The 13689-nt window shown below is 34.1% G+C and overlaps 1 protein-coding gene across 2 annotated transcripts; it reads right to left on the reverse strand.

Moving 5' to 3' along the window:
* Positions 1–533: 533 nt before the first annotated feature.
* On the reverse strand, positions 534–7269 carry LOC144355488 (uncharacterized). 2 transcript variants are annotated; one of them, XM_085500813.1, is made up of 3 exons: positions 7198–7269; positions 6750–6798; positions 534–2172 (listed from the first exon to the last, which is right to left on the reverse strand). In XM_085500813.1, exon 3 carries the CDS (start codon positions 2003–2005, stop codon positions 1304–1306), a length of 702 nt encoding a protein of 233 aa, XP_085356939.1. In that variant the 5' UTR covers positions 2006–2172; positions 6750–6798; positions 7198–7269; the 3' UTR covers positions 534–1303. The 2 variants fall into 2 exon arrangements, with proteins under 2 accessions (XP_085356939.1, XP_085356938.1); XM_085500812.1 differs by lacking the exon at positions 6750–6798 and having other exon boundaries at positions 7198–7264.
* Positions 7270–13689: the final 6420 nt, after the last annotated feature.

Raw genomic sequence — 13689 nt, forward strand, 5'->3', positions numbered from 1 at the left:
CGAATAAAAAATCTGGTTGAACCAGTGGTGACGTGATTTTATTACAACTGTGTGTAGTACTAGGTCGCTATTTGATGAGCAATCGTAAAATATTTGTTGAAGTATATCGACCTCACATAATTGTTCAACATGAGCTTTGACATAAAGTTCCTCAATTGGACAGACGCCATGGAATACGTCACTGCAGATCTCGATCTTTATTAATGAAATGAAATTGGGTTTAGCATTTTCACGCCAGACATGGATTATATAGTTTTAGATTATGTCCTTTTCAAACTCAAATTATGTTTAATATGATGTGAAAATTCCCATTGAAATAAGTGTTAATGGTGTTTTCACTCGGTGGGGACGCAATATATATCTCCTGGATAATTTCAATACTGAGCTGACGAATACGCTCAGAATGGATATTCATTCTATTAAACATATCAGTGGTAATTGTCGCCAGACTTCGTCAGAAATACTATAGTACTTTCGTCCTGCTACCCCATACATAAACGTACGCTTGCATACAATCAAATTCAACGAATCAATTGTAATCAAATATTCAGAATACTATTTTAAAACAAAACAAAACAAGAACGTTACTAAATACAAATCCCAGTCAGTTTCGTAAAGCAACCCAAATCATAATATGGCTACACCTGACGAGCATTACAAAAAAATCAGATACATTCTGATAATAATAACAATATTGAAAACATATAAACGAATTAAATTACAAATAATTGTTATGCATGGATTATGTACCGGTTTTGTGACTTCTTTCACACCCACTTGCACAGTTTAAAAATGTTAAATAACTCTATAGACACTAGGCATGTACTGCCATGCAAAGAAATATAAAGTTACAAATTAAATTATTTCAAACATGTTGCTGAATTCGGCGCTAGAGTTTAATCTGTCTGTCAACAACCAATGACAGAATGATTTATTCTATGTTCATGTAAATCTGAAGTATTTTAAGTAAAACTAGAAATACACTTTAACAGAACAAAAATCAAACTTGTAATCGGATTATACATCACATGGATTGCAGCACTACAAATAGAAGCATGTAGATTGTCGTAAAGGTCACAATCGCAATAGAGAAAGTATAGTTTTGTGAATGGTAAACTGACGTCCAGATTCAAAAGAACATGCAATAGAGGTAACATCATTTTTATAAATCCAGTGTGGTGGTTGTCCCTTGGCACATATAACATCATTGTTTTATTATTAATTAACATTATTTATTAGATTAAATTACATTGGTTAAAACACTTAGCAGCAAATACTGAAATACATCGAAATACCATGAAACTTACAATTTGTTGTCTGCCATTTCCATATACAGAGGCATGACATGGTCAATGTACTGTTTTACTTCTTCTGGTAACTCTACGTTTATGTGAGATTGAGCTAGAAGCTGAATGCAACTGCTTTCAATCGCGGTTTTGAAATACATTTCTACAAACTGTGGATTTTTCATACGATCAGGAAAATGGTGTATGTTTCCTGGTTTCCAATTTAAGAAGTTCTCACTGAATGAAAGACCCGTGGCTAAGCAATATTTGTGTAACGTTTTTCTTGGATTTCTTATCAAATCATACGATTCTACGATTATTGCTGGTAGATTTAATTCATTTGTGACGTACTTATAAAATCTGTAATTTTCTACAAAACGATGAACCCCAATGACATATTTTAATACATCTCGGACACCATATCTCATACGGCTGCATTTCGCTAGAGCACACTTGTACGAGGACATGATGGATGCCTTTGGATCACGAATAAGGAATGTGTGAATATAACCGGTGGGTAGGTATTTATAGTTTTTTCTTCCTCCAAGACACCCTGCGTTATCTTTCATGAAGATGGCACTCTTTTCTGGACACGACGTTTTCTCTAATCTATCTTTCACTTCTTCGTATCTGTATCCAGGAATTGGAGGACCCCCTACTGTAATCCTCGTGACATATTCTTTCCTCCTCTTCACAATAAGCCATAACAAATTGTTCATAGAAAACTTTAATTGAAGGTTCTCCTGCAATTGCTAATTCAAATGCAGTTGATCTCGACCTGCCATGTGCCCATAACGCCACTCGCAGAGATGGCGTTATATCGCAAAAACGAGCTGCCATTGTCACTATATGTATAATAAACGTCCACCTACTAGCTTCTGGAAGTCTGTAATGAAAATGAGAATATTAGATTAGAATCCAATTGCTGGCATTATTGCTGGTAATATCAAATTTTCAGAGAGCATGCGATATAGAATTCTGGGCAGTTAACTGATAGCTAGACTGAACCAGAATGACTGAACTACTAGTATGTTTTGCTCTCCAGTCTTATACAGGAGTATGTGAACTATTCATTGTTCATAACATTGATCACTTACATGCGCGGTATCATCAGTCACCAATCTGATTAAAATAAGATCCTATTTTTGGCTTTTTTTGTATATTTATTTTATTTTATTCTTAGACTGGTATATGTTTGAAGTTTTGGTAATTGCGAAAGCCAACAAGGATCTGACCCAATGCCTATGTAAATCCCGTTCCAATCTCGCGTAAGTAACATTCAATCACAGCCCCCTTTTATACATGCTGTCAGTTGCTTACTTTTCAGTGTAGCGATTCTCTATACATTATATTTTGCCCACTTGAATAAACTATAATAGAAAATTACTAGTATACTTTTTATTTACAATTTCTATTGAAGTTGTTAACACGCTCAACAACATTTTATCATGGACGCGCATTCGAACTCTGACTGAAACAGATTGTATTAGATGTGTAGTCTGTGTCAGCCGGCCACCCACGTCTACGGGCACAGATGTCAGTCACTCTGGGATACAGTTTTAATAAAGATTATTATTATTATTATTATTATTATTATTATTATTATTATTATTATTATTACAACAACAGGCGCGGTATCATCAGTCACGTACTCTCTTCTATTGAAGTTGTTAACACCTTTTTTGGCCGTGGTGTGTTTACTTTAAACAATGCTCTGCCGCCCAACAACATTTTATCATGGACGTGCATTCGAACTCTGACTGAAACAGATTGTTAGTATTAGATGTGTAGTCTGTGTCAGCCGGCCACACACGTCTACGGGCACAGATGTCAATCACTCTGGGATACAGTTTTAATAAAGATTATTTTTATTATTATTATTATTATTATTATTATTATTATTATTATTATTATTATTATTATTATTATTATTATTATTATTACAACAGGAGCGGTATCATCAGTCACGTACTCTATTCTATTGAAGTTGTTAACACCTTTTTTAGCCGTGGTGTGTTTCCTTTAAACAATGTTCTGCCGCCCAACAACAGTTTATCATGAACGTATTCCAAGAGTTTATTGTTTGTAATTTAGCGTATATATAAAGTGCAAGAAGTCCATCATTTAACTTGAAGACAATATATGTACTCGCCTGCGGCTCGGGTTTACTGCTTGAACATAGTATGGTGGGTTACCTTTTTCCCGTCTGGCGACTGGTGAGTATATGGCCCGAGCATCAACACGAGAGATATGGGTCACATATAAACAAAGACGGCGTTTTTTACTGTTGAGCACACCATCTCGTACAAACTGAGAGATTACCATGCTTTAATTAGGCGTTTTTTTATGATTTTTGGAAGGTATCGAAAAAGTGGCTGGCGTAATTAGTGCAAGTGGCGCCCAGGGCACAACTGGTACTCGTGATTTTATTAGAAAAGCGCATTGGATTGGAAAATGAATGTTTATCAACACATACAAATGTCGCACATGCGCGGTGCGACGACTACCGCCATTTAAATGTATACAGCATTGTGGTTTTCAGCCAATTTATACATTATGAAAATGAAAATTATTTTTATGAAGTAACGGCTCGATTTCACCCCAACTATGTTCTTGAAGGCACCATTTTAATTTGAATAATTTTAGGTACTTTTTAGGTACGTTTTTTATATCGCAATGTGAACAATGGAATTTGATGAAGATTACTTGTGCACATGAGTACTGAAATACCCGCACTATATAAATACTATATAAATCCAGTGCAGAGTTCTATCTTTGGAAACCATGTGGTTTTCACTCAATTAATGCTGGAATTGAAAACGTAAAGCTGTAAGATTTATGTTTTCACTTTGTAGGCAAATCTGTATGTTTTTATTTCTAAATATTGATGTTCTGTGTACGTTTCCTCCAATATTGAAATATGTACGTTGTATCAATCAAATTGTATTCACCCTCAAATATTAAAAATACAAGGTCAAATTTTAATAGCACAATTTTGCATCTAATCAAACTATGGTCCAGCAATATTCTTGCGTGTGTTATCCTCTGTTATCATTCAGATGTATTGTTCTTACACCAATGAATATTAATTTTGTAATATATATCCATACAACTCAGTTCTTGCGTGTTGACTCCTAATTTTTTCTGTTTTGTGGGAATATATAGTGATTTTCATAATTGCACTACCAAAAATAATAGGATATTTTAGAATTTTACTGATCCATGAAATGATTACTTTGCTACAATAACAGCACCTTTCATCATTAAAATAACTTTCTTGAAACAATATCGAATGGTCGAATGTTTGTTGATTTCCATATCATTATATAATTGAAATTCTCCCTTGTTTCGTGGACTGCTTATCTCGTATTGTGAACCGTGACTGATGTAGATTTGAAGTTTAAAAGTCAATGACATGATTTTAGAGTTGTCGTATGTAAAACAACGGTACGTGTGATGTTTGAACAAGACACAAGTCTATGGTGGGCAAAGTCGCTAAAGATTTTGAATTTTGCACAAATCCCAGATTTGAAAGGTGAAACAAATGGAGCAATTAAGAGAATTTCCAATTGAGTAAAGTAAAACCTTATAATCTGCATGACAATAGATGACAACTGATTGTTAATCAAATCTGTGCTAGAGTTTATGTAAATGTTTTATATTCGGATAAGTTTTGTATTGGAACTGAATTGTATGTTTGATATTAAACATAAATTAAAGGGCGGTGGTCGTTGTCCTGCGCATGTGCGACATTTGTGTTGATAAACATTAATTTTCCCACAATCCAATGCGCTTTTCTAATGGAAATCACAAATATAAGGTTTGACCTGGGCGCGACTTGCACTAATACCTTCGATACCTTCCAATCACCTAAAAAAACTAATTAAAGCTCGTTCGTACAACAAAACATTCAAAGTCGCCATGTTTGTTTATATGAGACCCATACATCTTGTGCATGCGTGGCGCAACGACTACCGCCATTTAAAGTAAAATAATTTTCTAATTTTTGCTATTTACCCAAATTTTTGTTTTTTAATTTGTATCATATAGTTTATAGTCCAAGGATATTCATATATTCAGTTTTTAGCTTTGACTTGGTACTGCACACAAAAAACTCTAGAGTCATTGTTGTGCCGCTTGTTGACTGGTATGAATTGCAACCCTAGTCATGCACGCTAAGAAGAAAAATATGGACTGTGTCTGTCAAGAAAAATATTTTGAGCGACAGAGTGGTAATATAATAAAGCATCAAATTGGAATGAGAAATCCGATTAAACCAGTGGCGACGTGATGTTATTAAAACTCGTACTAACCAGTCTTTTTGAGAAAAGTCAGTTATGGCTTGGAATTGAACAACGGTCCTCCTGATTACTAAGTAGACAACTGACCGACAAGACCATGATGAAAAGACTTGTATTTGCATTTGATTAGACTATATAGTGTGTATATATAAAGATATACAACATATTTCTATTATTGAGTCACAATTGTCAATAATATTGCCAATTTGGTGTTTTATCCTTTTATCCTTATCCTTGACAAAACTTAACAGTTTCATCGAAAGTGGGTGCTAACTTGAGCAAGATGGCGTACTGCGCAATTAATTTATTCAAGACCCTTTGTTATGTTGAACAGCGTCAGCAGTACAATCGGTTCAGGGCGGGCCATCATGACAATACGACAAGTTTATCAACTCATAACAACCTACTGAAGAAGGAAAAAATGCTTAACGAACCCTGGCCACAAAGGCACGCCCAAATATTTTTAATTTCACGTTCCTGACCAACGCTACATTTCGTTTTTCATCGGGAGGATAAAAACAGTGCTGACACGGTACACTCTCCATAGGCAGAACGTAATGCAAACATATCTGTACTTGAAGGCATGTATATTCCTTGAGCAAACATATGCTGTCAGTACTGAAATCTAACTCAGTACTGAAATCTACAAATACAACACTATGAGATACTGACAGCAATGAGCTAAAATCGTCACAAATGTCACGGATATATGATAAAATAAAAAAATGTATTTATAAAGCATTGGATTAACTCAATTAATGATGATAACAGACAACACACTAAAACAAAAAACAAACTGGGGAAAATTTAAAACATAAAACAACCTTCATTTTGGAAAACTACTTAATTAAGCTAAAAAATAAAGAACTGAAAAGTACTTTAACTAAATTCAGAATGAGCACAACAGAATCAAAAGTAGCGACAGAATCTGCAAATTGTGTAATAAAAATGATATTGAAGATGAACCTCACTTCCTCATAATATGCCCAGTATATAGTAAAGGAGGGGTTAATTTTATACACTGAAGCTGAAAAGATTATTCCTGACTTTACAAATCTTACACCTGAAAATAAATTCATAAAAATAATGTCAAATAATAACTTAATAATTCCTCTGGCACAATATCTGAAATACAGCTTTGTTATTAGACAACAGCACCTACTTAGTTTTTGAGGCGTCGGCATGTTAACTCACGCGGTCTTGAAATGATTCTATAAAAAAATGATCATTTATAATTAATTTGTCGGAGCTATCTCTTATTTTGTGTGCAGGTCAAAGTTGTAATGTTCTCCAACAATAGGCCTCAAAGAATGAGCGTAAGCACCGAATTAAAAAGGGGCGCCTTTGGGGGGCCTTCGCATTTCTGGACAGTAAGTTTACTAAAGACAACAGAAATGCATAAAATAACTTTTTTCGTAAACGGCTATTAAACGAACGGTGGTGATTTGGTTAATACTGTCATTCGCGTGAAATAGCTATTTACATTTTGAAAATGCCATTGACAAAAAAACACAATTATGAAAGTATTAAACTAGTTTCACATCGGTATGCGGAAGCTAGCTATATATTCTTCCAGAAAGTATACGAAAAAAGATTATGAAAAGGTTTACCTTTACAGTAGCACCAAATAAACAGACTTAATGCTCTCGTGACAAAACTCTGCTCGAGGCCGCCATTATACACGCAAAGCAGGAAGTAAACCGGAAGTGACGTCGTGATCCACACCACCTTGTAAATGTTGGAGGACTTGTTCTAGAACTGTGCTCAAAACAATATTACTACATATGAAACAAGTAATCACTACTGGTTCCAATAAACGAATAAAATTACAAATAATTGTTATGCACAACTAACAATGGAGCGACGACATTGCAGTGTGTGTGTACAGGTTTTTTGTGACTTCTTCTGCGTCAGATTTGCTAGCTTTCGAAGCTAGACCTCTCCCGTTACACCACGAGTTACGCAGTAGTTTTCATCGTCGCATACCAGACAAGTGTAACACAATATACATGTGCTCAAGTAGTCTTTGTTGACACCACGATGCCACGTTTCCAAAGCGTGCTCCCACCACACGGTTGTCTATGGTTAACTAAATACACGACAACAGCAAACTAATGTACTACCTTTTGAAAACGCATGCATTAGAGGTGTATAATAATGTGTACAAAAATAACGCTTTCATCAACCACTGTTGACACGAGGCCAGGAATTGTTATTTAACAACCGGGGTAACTTGTTCCGACCCCGTCAATTCAGAAACTATTAAAATTATAGTTCACTTACTTGTCAATGACTTTCAATACACAGTGAACATTGCCATTTTGACACAAACAGACGGCAACCAACGCACAGCAACGATGCGCCCTTAACAACCTCTGGCAAAGTGAGTGCCTACACCAACGGGCAAAGTTTAACTATATTAATTATTTCCATAGATCCATATGGGTCCATTGTGAGCAATCATTGCTCTAATGGCAACCCGCTATCTTATAAGCAACTTTCGTCAACGAAACGTATTGTACATATGACCTTGAAAAGTCATAACACCATTGATATTAAGATTTAGGTACATAAACCTGACGGTGATAAGTCTTTACATGTTTTTTTAATGGCCTTTTTCACCCAGTGTGATTGCCAGCATTGACGCGCTCATAGTTAGCCAAGGCATCGATAATCGAATTGACAGACGAAAAGGGGAAACATTTCACACAAATTCTTTTTTGAGAGTCAGAGAAAAGGTTCAACATAAACGTAAAGATCGCCAATATCAACAACAACAATTTATTAACTCATAACAACCTAATGAAGGAGGTTAAAGGTTACAACAACAGAATTACAGATAACAAATAATCAAATTACAATGGCTAATAGTTTAAAGACAACCAAAAACAGACTAAATTGAAGTTAGTAACGGAAATATATAATAAAGTAAAATGAAGCACCAACAAAAAACTATAAACTGAATATAAAAACGAGAACCAATGAACACATAATAGATATAAAAAAAGTCAATGACTAAGTAGGTGCTGCTGTCTAATAACAAAGCTGTATTTCAGATATTGTGCCAGAAGAATTGTTAAGTTATTATTTGACATTATTTTTATGAATTTATTTTCAGGTGTGAGATTAGAAAAGTCAGGCATAATCTTTTCAGCTTCATTGTATAAAATGACCCTCTCTTTACTATATACTGGGTATATTATGAGAAAGTGATGTTCATCTTCAATATCATTTTTATTACACAATTTGCAGATTCTGTCGCTACTTTTAATTCTGTTGTGTCTTCCTTTTTCAATTTCTAAACTGTGATTGCTCAGTCTGAATTTAGTTAGGGTACTTTTCAGTTCTTTATTTTTTTAGCTTAATTAAGTAGTTTTCCAAAATGAAGTTTGTTTTAAATGTACTGTAAGTCCTCAGTTTGTTTTTTGTATTAGTGTTTTGTCTGTTATCATCATTAATTGAGTTAATCCAATGCTTTATAAATACATTTTTTATTTTATCATATATCCGTGACGTTTGTGACGATTTTAGCTCTATATTGTCAATATCTGATAGTGTTGTATTTGTAGATTTCAGTACTGAGTTAAGTTCATTGTACCACTTACTTTTTACAGTCTTGTTAAGGTAGCGGGACTATTATTTGCATACTTGTTTTCATCTTCTAATTGTGACCAAATGACTACGAATAGACCCAGGAAAGTATATTCTTTTGAATCGCCAGACTTTGCCATGTTTGCCATGCCCGTATCTGCATTCTACGATGCGTTACTTAATCAAAAGTGAAAAATTACTTTATTTTTGTAAAAAAAAAATAATTACGCATTCATGCTGGTGATAAGAAGTTTTGTTTTCACTTTTCCTAGTTGTTCAATAATCTGGTAAATTGAATGTGTCTGGTTAGTTTTATTCAAGCAATGACTTTTGAAAAGTAGTGTACTGAATTTTAATTTCTGTTTTAGTCGCATTGCCCCCAACTCAAACCACAACACATTGGTAAATAATCCATGAAATAGTTTGTCTGGACACATTCAAGTTCCTCTCATTGTCACCTTAAAGCTGTGAAAATTTTGTGTTAATCCGACGACAATAAGTATACGTTATTTGTTATTTTTTGTTAAAGACCTTGTATTTTGAAAAACATAAACTCCTAGAAAACGTCGATGAAGTCACAGCAAAGATTTTCAAGCTTGTTTATCTGCACAAGCGATTTGTTTTCCCACCAAGGTCCGTTTTAACATGTGTAGGGGCATCCAAATGTGTAAGGCTATTGGAAACCAAAAAATAAAAGGAATGGGATAGCTATAGTTCGATCAAATCGACAGATGAAAACACCAAAATCAATGTTTTTTTTCAGTGGCTGTGTGACCTTGTGTCTGACACATTCATATGCAAATGACTAATCTGTGAAATAAACAGGGACAGAGACAAACCACTCAAATGTTTGGAAACACTCATTGTGTGTTAGGTAGCTACTGATAACACATCCTAACATTGCTTCGTCTTGAGTTAATCTTTGAAACTTATAGGCACACAAATTAAACCTGTGTTGTTGATTTTGGAAAACACTACTGAAGCTGCCTTGCTTCCCTTCAAAAAATCTACATTTTAACCAACTTACATGGCATTCTAGGTTACGTTGACTTTATCAGGTGAAAGATTATAGTGCATTTCATCAATTAATAAATAAATGTGAAAATGGTAATTTTCAACACAAATAATAGTCTCGCTACCTTAAGTAGGAAGGCTTCCTTAATAATGGGGTTTAGAATTTTGTTTAGGTGGTTTGTATATTTTATTAACTGTTTTTTAATGAATGAATCGATAGGATATCTACCCAACTCACTATAAATTCCCAATTTTGGAGTGTTTTTTGAAACGCCTAGGATGAAGCGACAAAAGCTGAGGTGTACATCTTCTATAGTAGAGTTGAATGAACTTTCTTCAGCCCATACTTCACATCCATATATAAGAATTGGTCTTTTTGTTTTTTCTGTGTTCACAGCGAGTTTCCATTTCTGTGTATATTTTGAGACATTGTCAAGGGCATTCTGGAGGCCACTTTTGGATTTATAAAGAATAACTATATCATCTGAATACATTAGACAGCTGATTGGTGTGTTATTTAAATTTGGTGGATCACATGATTCATGGTCCAGGGTATTAGTTATGTCATTAAAAAAATGTTAAAGAGTGAAGGGCTCAGATTACACCCTTGCTTAACACCCAGTGTTGAATTAAATTGATTGGTTAGTCCATCTTTCATTTCTATTTTATATTTTATATTTTATATTACGTTACATACTTTTAATAATTTGATAATAATTTGTTCTCAATAAAAGTGGTTAGCTTTGTATTAAAGATACTTGTAAATAGTTTGCCAAGGCAGCTGGAGATTGCTATTCCCCTGTAGTTTGAGGGATTTAATTTAATTTAGATCCTGCTTTATGTATGGGTATTATTAAACTTGTACTCCATGCATGTGGGAAGATATTTGCATTGTAAATAGAGTTAAGTATTTTTTTAATAGGTTTGATGAGGTAATGTTCACCGCATTTTAGAATCTCATTATAGATTTGGTCTTCTGCAGTTGATTTGTTGTTTTTCAATAATCTGATGGCTTGTTTATTTTCTTGTTCCTGTATTGGTCCATCCAAATCAGTTTTACTAGCATCAAGTTCCTTAATTTCCCTATTTCTAAGATCTGATATAATATAATCTTGTTCTTCTGTATTTTTACCAGGTTTAGAATTTAATAGATCTTTGAAGTGTGTCAACCATTTATCTGATGCTATGCAATCTGTCTGTGACTTTTGTGTATTCGCGTCATCCTTGAGTTCACTTATTTTTTTCCAGAATGCTGAATTTTTACTTTGAAGACTCTCAATTTCATTAAGCTGGTGTACTTTAAATTTTGATCAATGCAAACCAGTGGTCCCTTCGTCATTTTTGTACTGGATCTGAAACTCTAAACACTGTAACGAAGGAACTTGTTCCTTGATATATTCGATGAACTCACCATAGCTGAACGTTTCCCTGATGTAAATATGTCTTGATTTTTTTGTATTTGAGGATTTTTTAAAATTGTTTACGTGTTTTGAAGAATCTACCTCTAACAATAGGGTCATTAGGAAATCTCTGAATTAATTTAGTATGCATTTTAAGTTCACTACGTAATAAATGGCAATCTTTATCAAACCATCTTTGGTTGTTTGTTTTTTTATTTATTTTATTTGTTATTATTCTTTTGTAGTGGATTTTTTTAAGGCTTTTTTTCTGCCAATTGACATAGAAGTGAAGAGAAATCTGATACCATTTCGTCAGAGTTCTAATGGTTTGCCGACATAAATGTTTTGATTTCATTACATTTTGCTAGCTCTAAAGCAGATAAAAAAATATTTTTTGAGTCAAGACCATCTCAACCCTTGTAACCTTGTTAAATAGACATAAGCTGATCAGTTCGTTCGGAAGACTGCCACAATATTACTAGCCCGACTTAATCCACAATAGAATCCAAATCAACCGAATCGTACTGCATTGTTTCTAGTGAAATGACGTGTTGGTGTTGCTGTGGCCTTGTTTCAGCAGCAACCATTTTTGTCACCAACAACTTTGCTAAGGCTGAGGCACGAACACCACCAAAACACCCACAATAACCAAATAATACTTTATTCACACAATATATGGTTTGAACAGAAGAAAACCACAAAAAACGGACGAAAGCACAGAGCATTGAATACGACATGATCAATCTACCAGTAGTATTGTATGAAGGTTGTTTATTTTAACAAATATCAGTAACATGTGTTTGTGAATCAATCTGTTGATGAATATGCATATTGTCGTTAATTAAATCAAGTAGTAGACTCCAATTTAAAAACGAATGTGTTTTAGAGAGTTGCTGTAAACAGCGCCACCTTCTGGCCAGTCAATTCATTTGTATATGAAAGTTTGTACTAGGAAGGAAGTGCTAAAATAGCGATGATGAAATTATTTTGTCACCTCGACAAATGACACAGGGGAGACAAAGACAGAAGTCAGTGCATTTACTTACTTACGGTTTTCACAAAGTTTTCACATTAAACTGTAGCAGAACCTGAACATTTAGGATTGTAATGTGCGCGGGTAAATTGGATTAAAGGATGAAAGTTTGTAGAACTTACTGCGTGGACATTGTCATTGTGTGTGTGTGTGTGTGTGTGTGTGTGTGTATATTCATATAAAGCACTTCGAATGATAACGTAATTCTGGTGAGTTGATAACATCACATCAAAGCTATCAGCACCATTCCTGCGAGGACTGCAAAACGGAAATTAGACAAATGCAGTAACACAAAAAATGTTACTTTGATACTAACTGGTAGTTGCAATTCTATCACATCCTAAATTGTATTATTTTCATTGTTACATTGTAATCATAATGTTATAAGTTTGTTTGAAAACAAGTAACTTTATAGATAAATATCACTTATTGTTCATTACAAACAAGTTCCAAAAAAGAATATATTTTTGTGACAGCAGACTAAGAACCAGTAACCCATTTAGCATAGTAATTATGATACTGTTAGAATTACTACATTTAAATTACTGTATTAGTTACTGTTAAATTATTGTATTGTATTAGTGGAAAAGCATTCGACATGCTAGAATAAGATATTTGTATCTCGGCGTTAGCAAAAAAGGTAAATCCCACGGATTAACGAAATGTGTATACTAGTTCCGGTATGTTTTTTCCATGTACTATAAAAAAACATGTTATGGCAGAATCAGATTAGGTAAATGTAATTGGTTAGACCGTTATAACTTGCCAAAAGAGGAAGGATAGACCTTCATAGCATCAACCAATTGCAACGCGACATGCAAAAAACCTGTGAATACGGACTAGGCATGCACCTCCTGGTATTAAAAAAAATATGTAAAAGTTGCAAAATATAAAAAAAACATTACATGGAATAGTTAAAACGTACTGACATAGACGATTAAATGCAATTGTCCCGTCAGACGCGGGTGACACATGAGATGTTACATCCGTATATCCTAAGATGCACATTCTTATTTGATGGCCTGTAAACTAGACATGCAACATCGGAATGCATGTATTTAGAG

This window comes from Saccoglossus kowalevskii, chromosome 6 (assembly GCF_978046115.1).
Source record: "Saccoglossus kowalevskii chromosome 6, keSacKowa6.1, whole genome shotgun sequence".
Classification (NCBI taxonomy): Eukaryota; Metazoa; Hemichordata; class Enteropneusta; family Harrimaniidae; genus Saccoglossus; species Saccoglossus kowalevskii.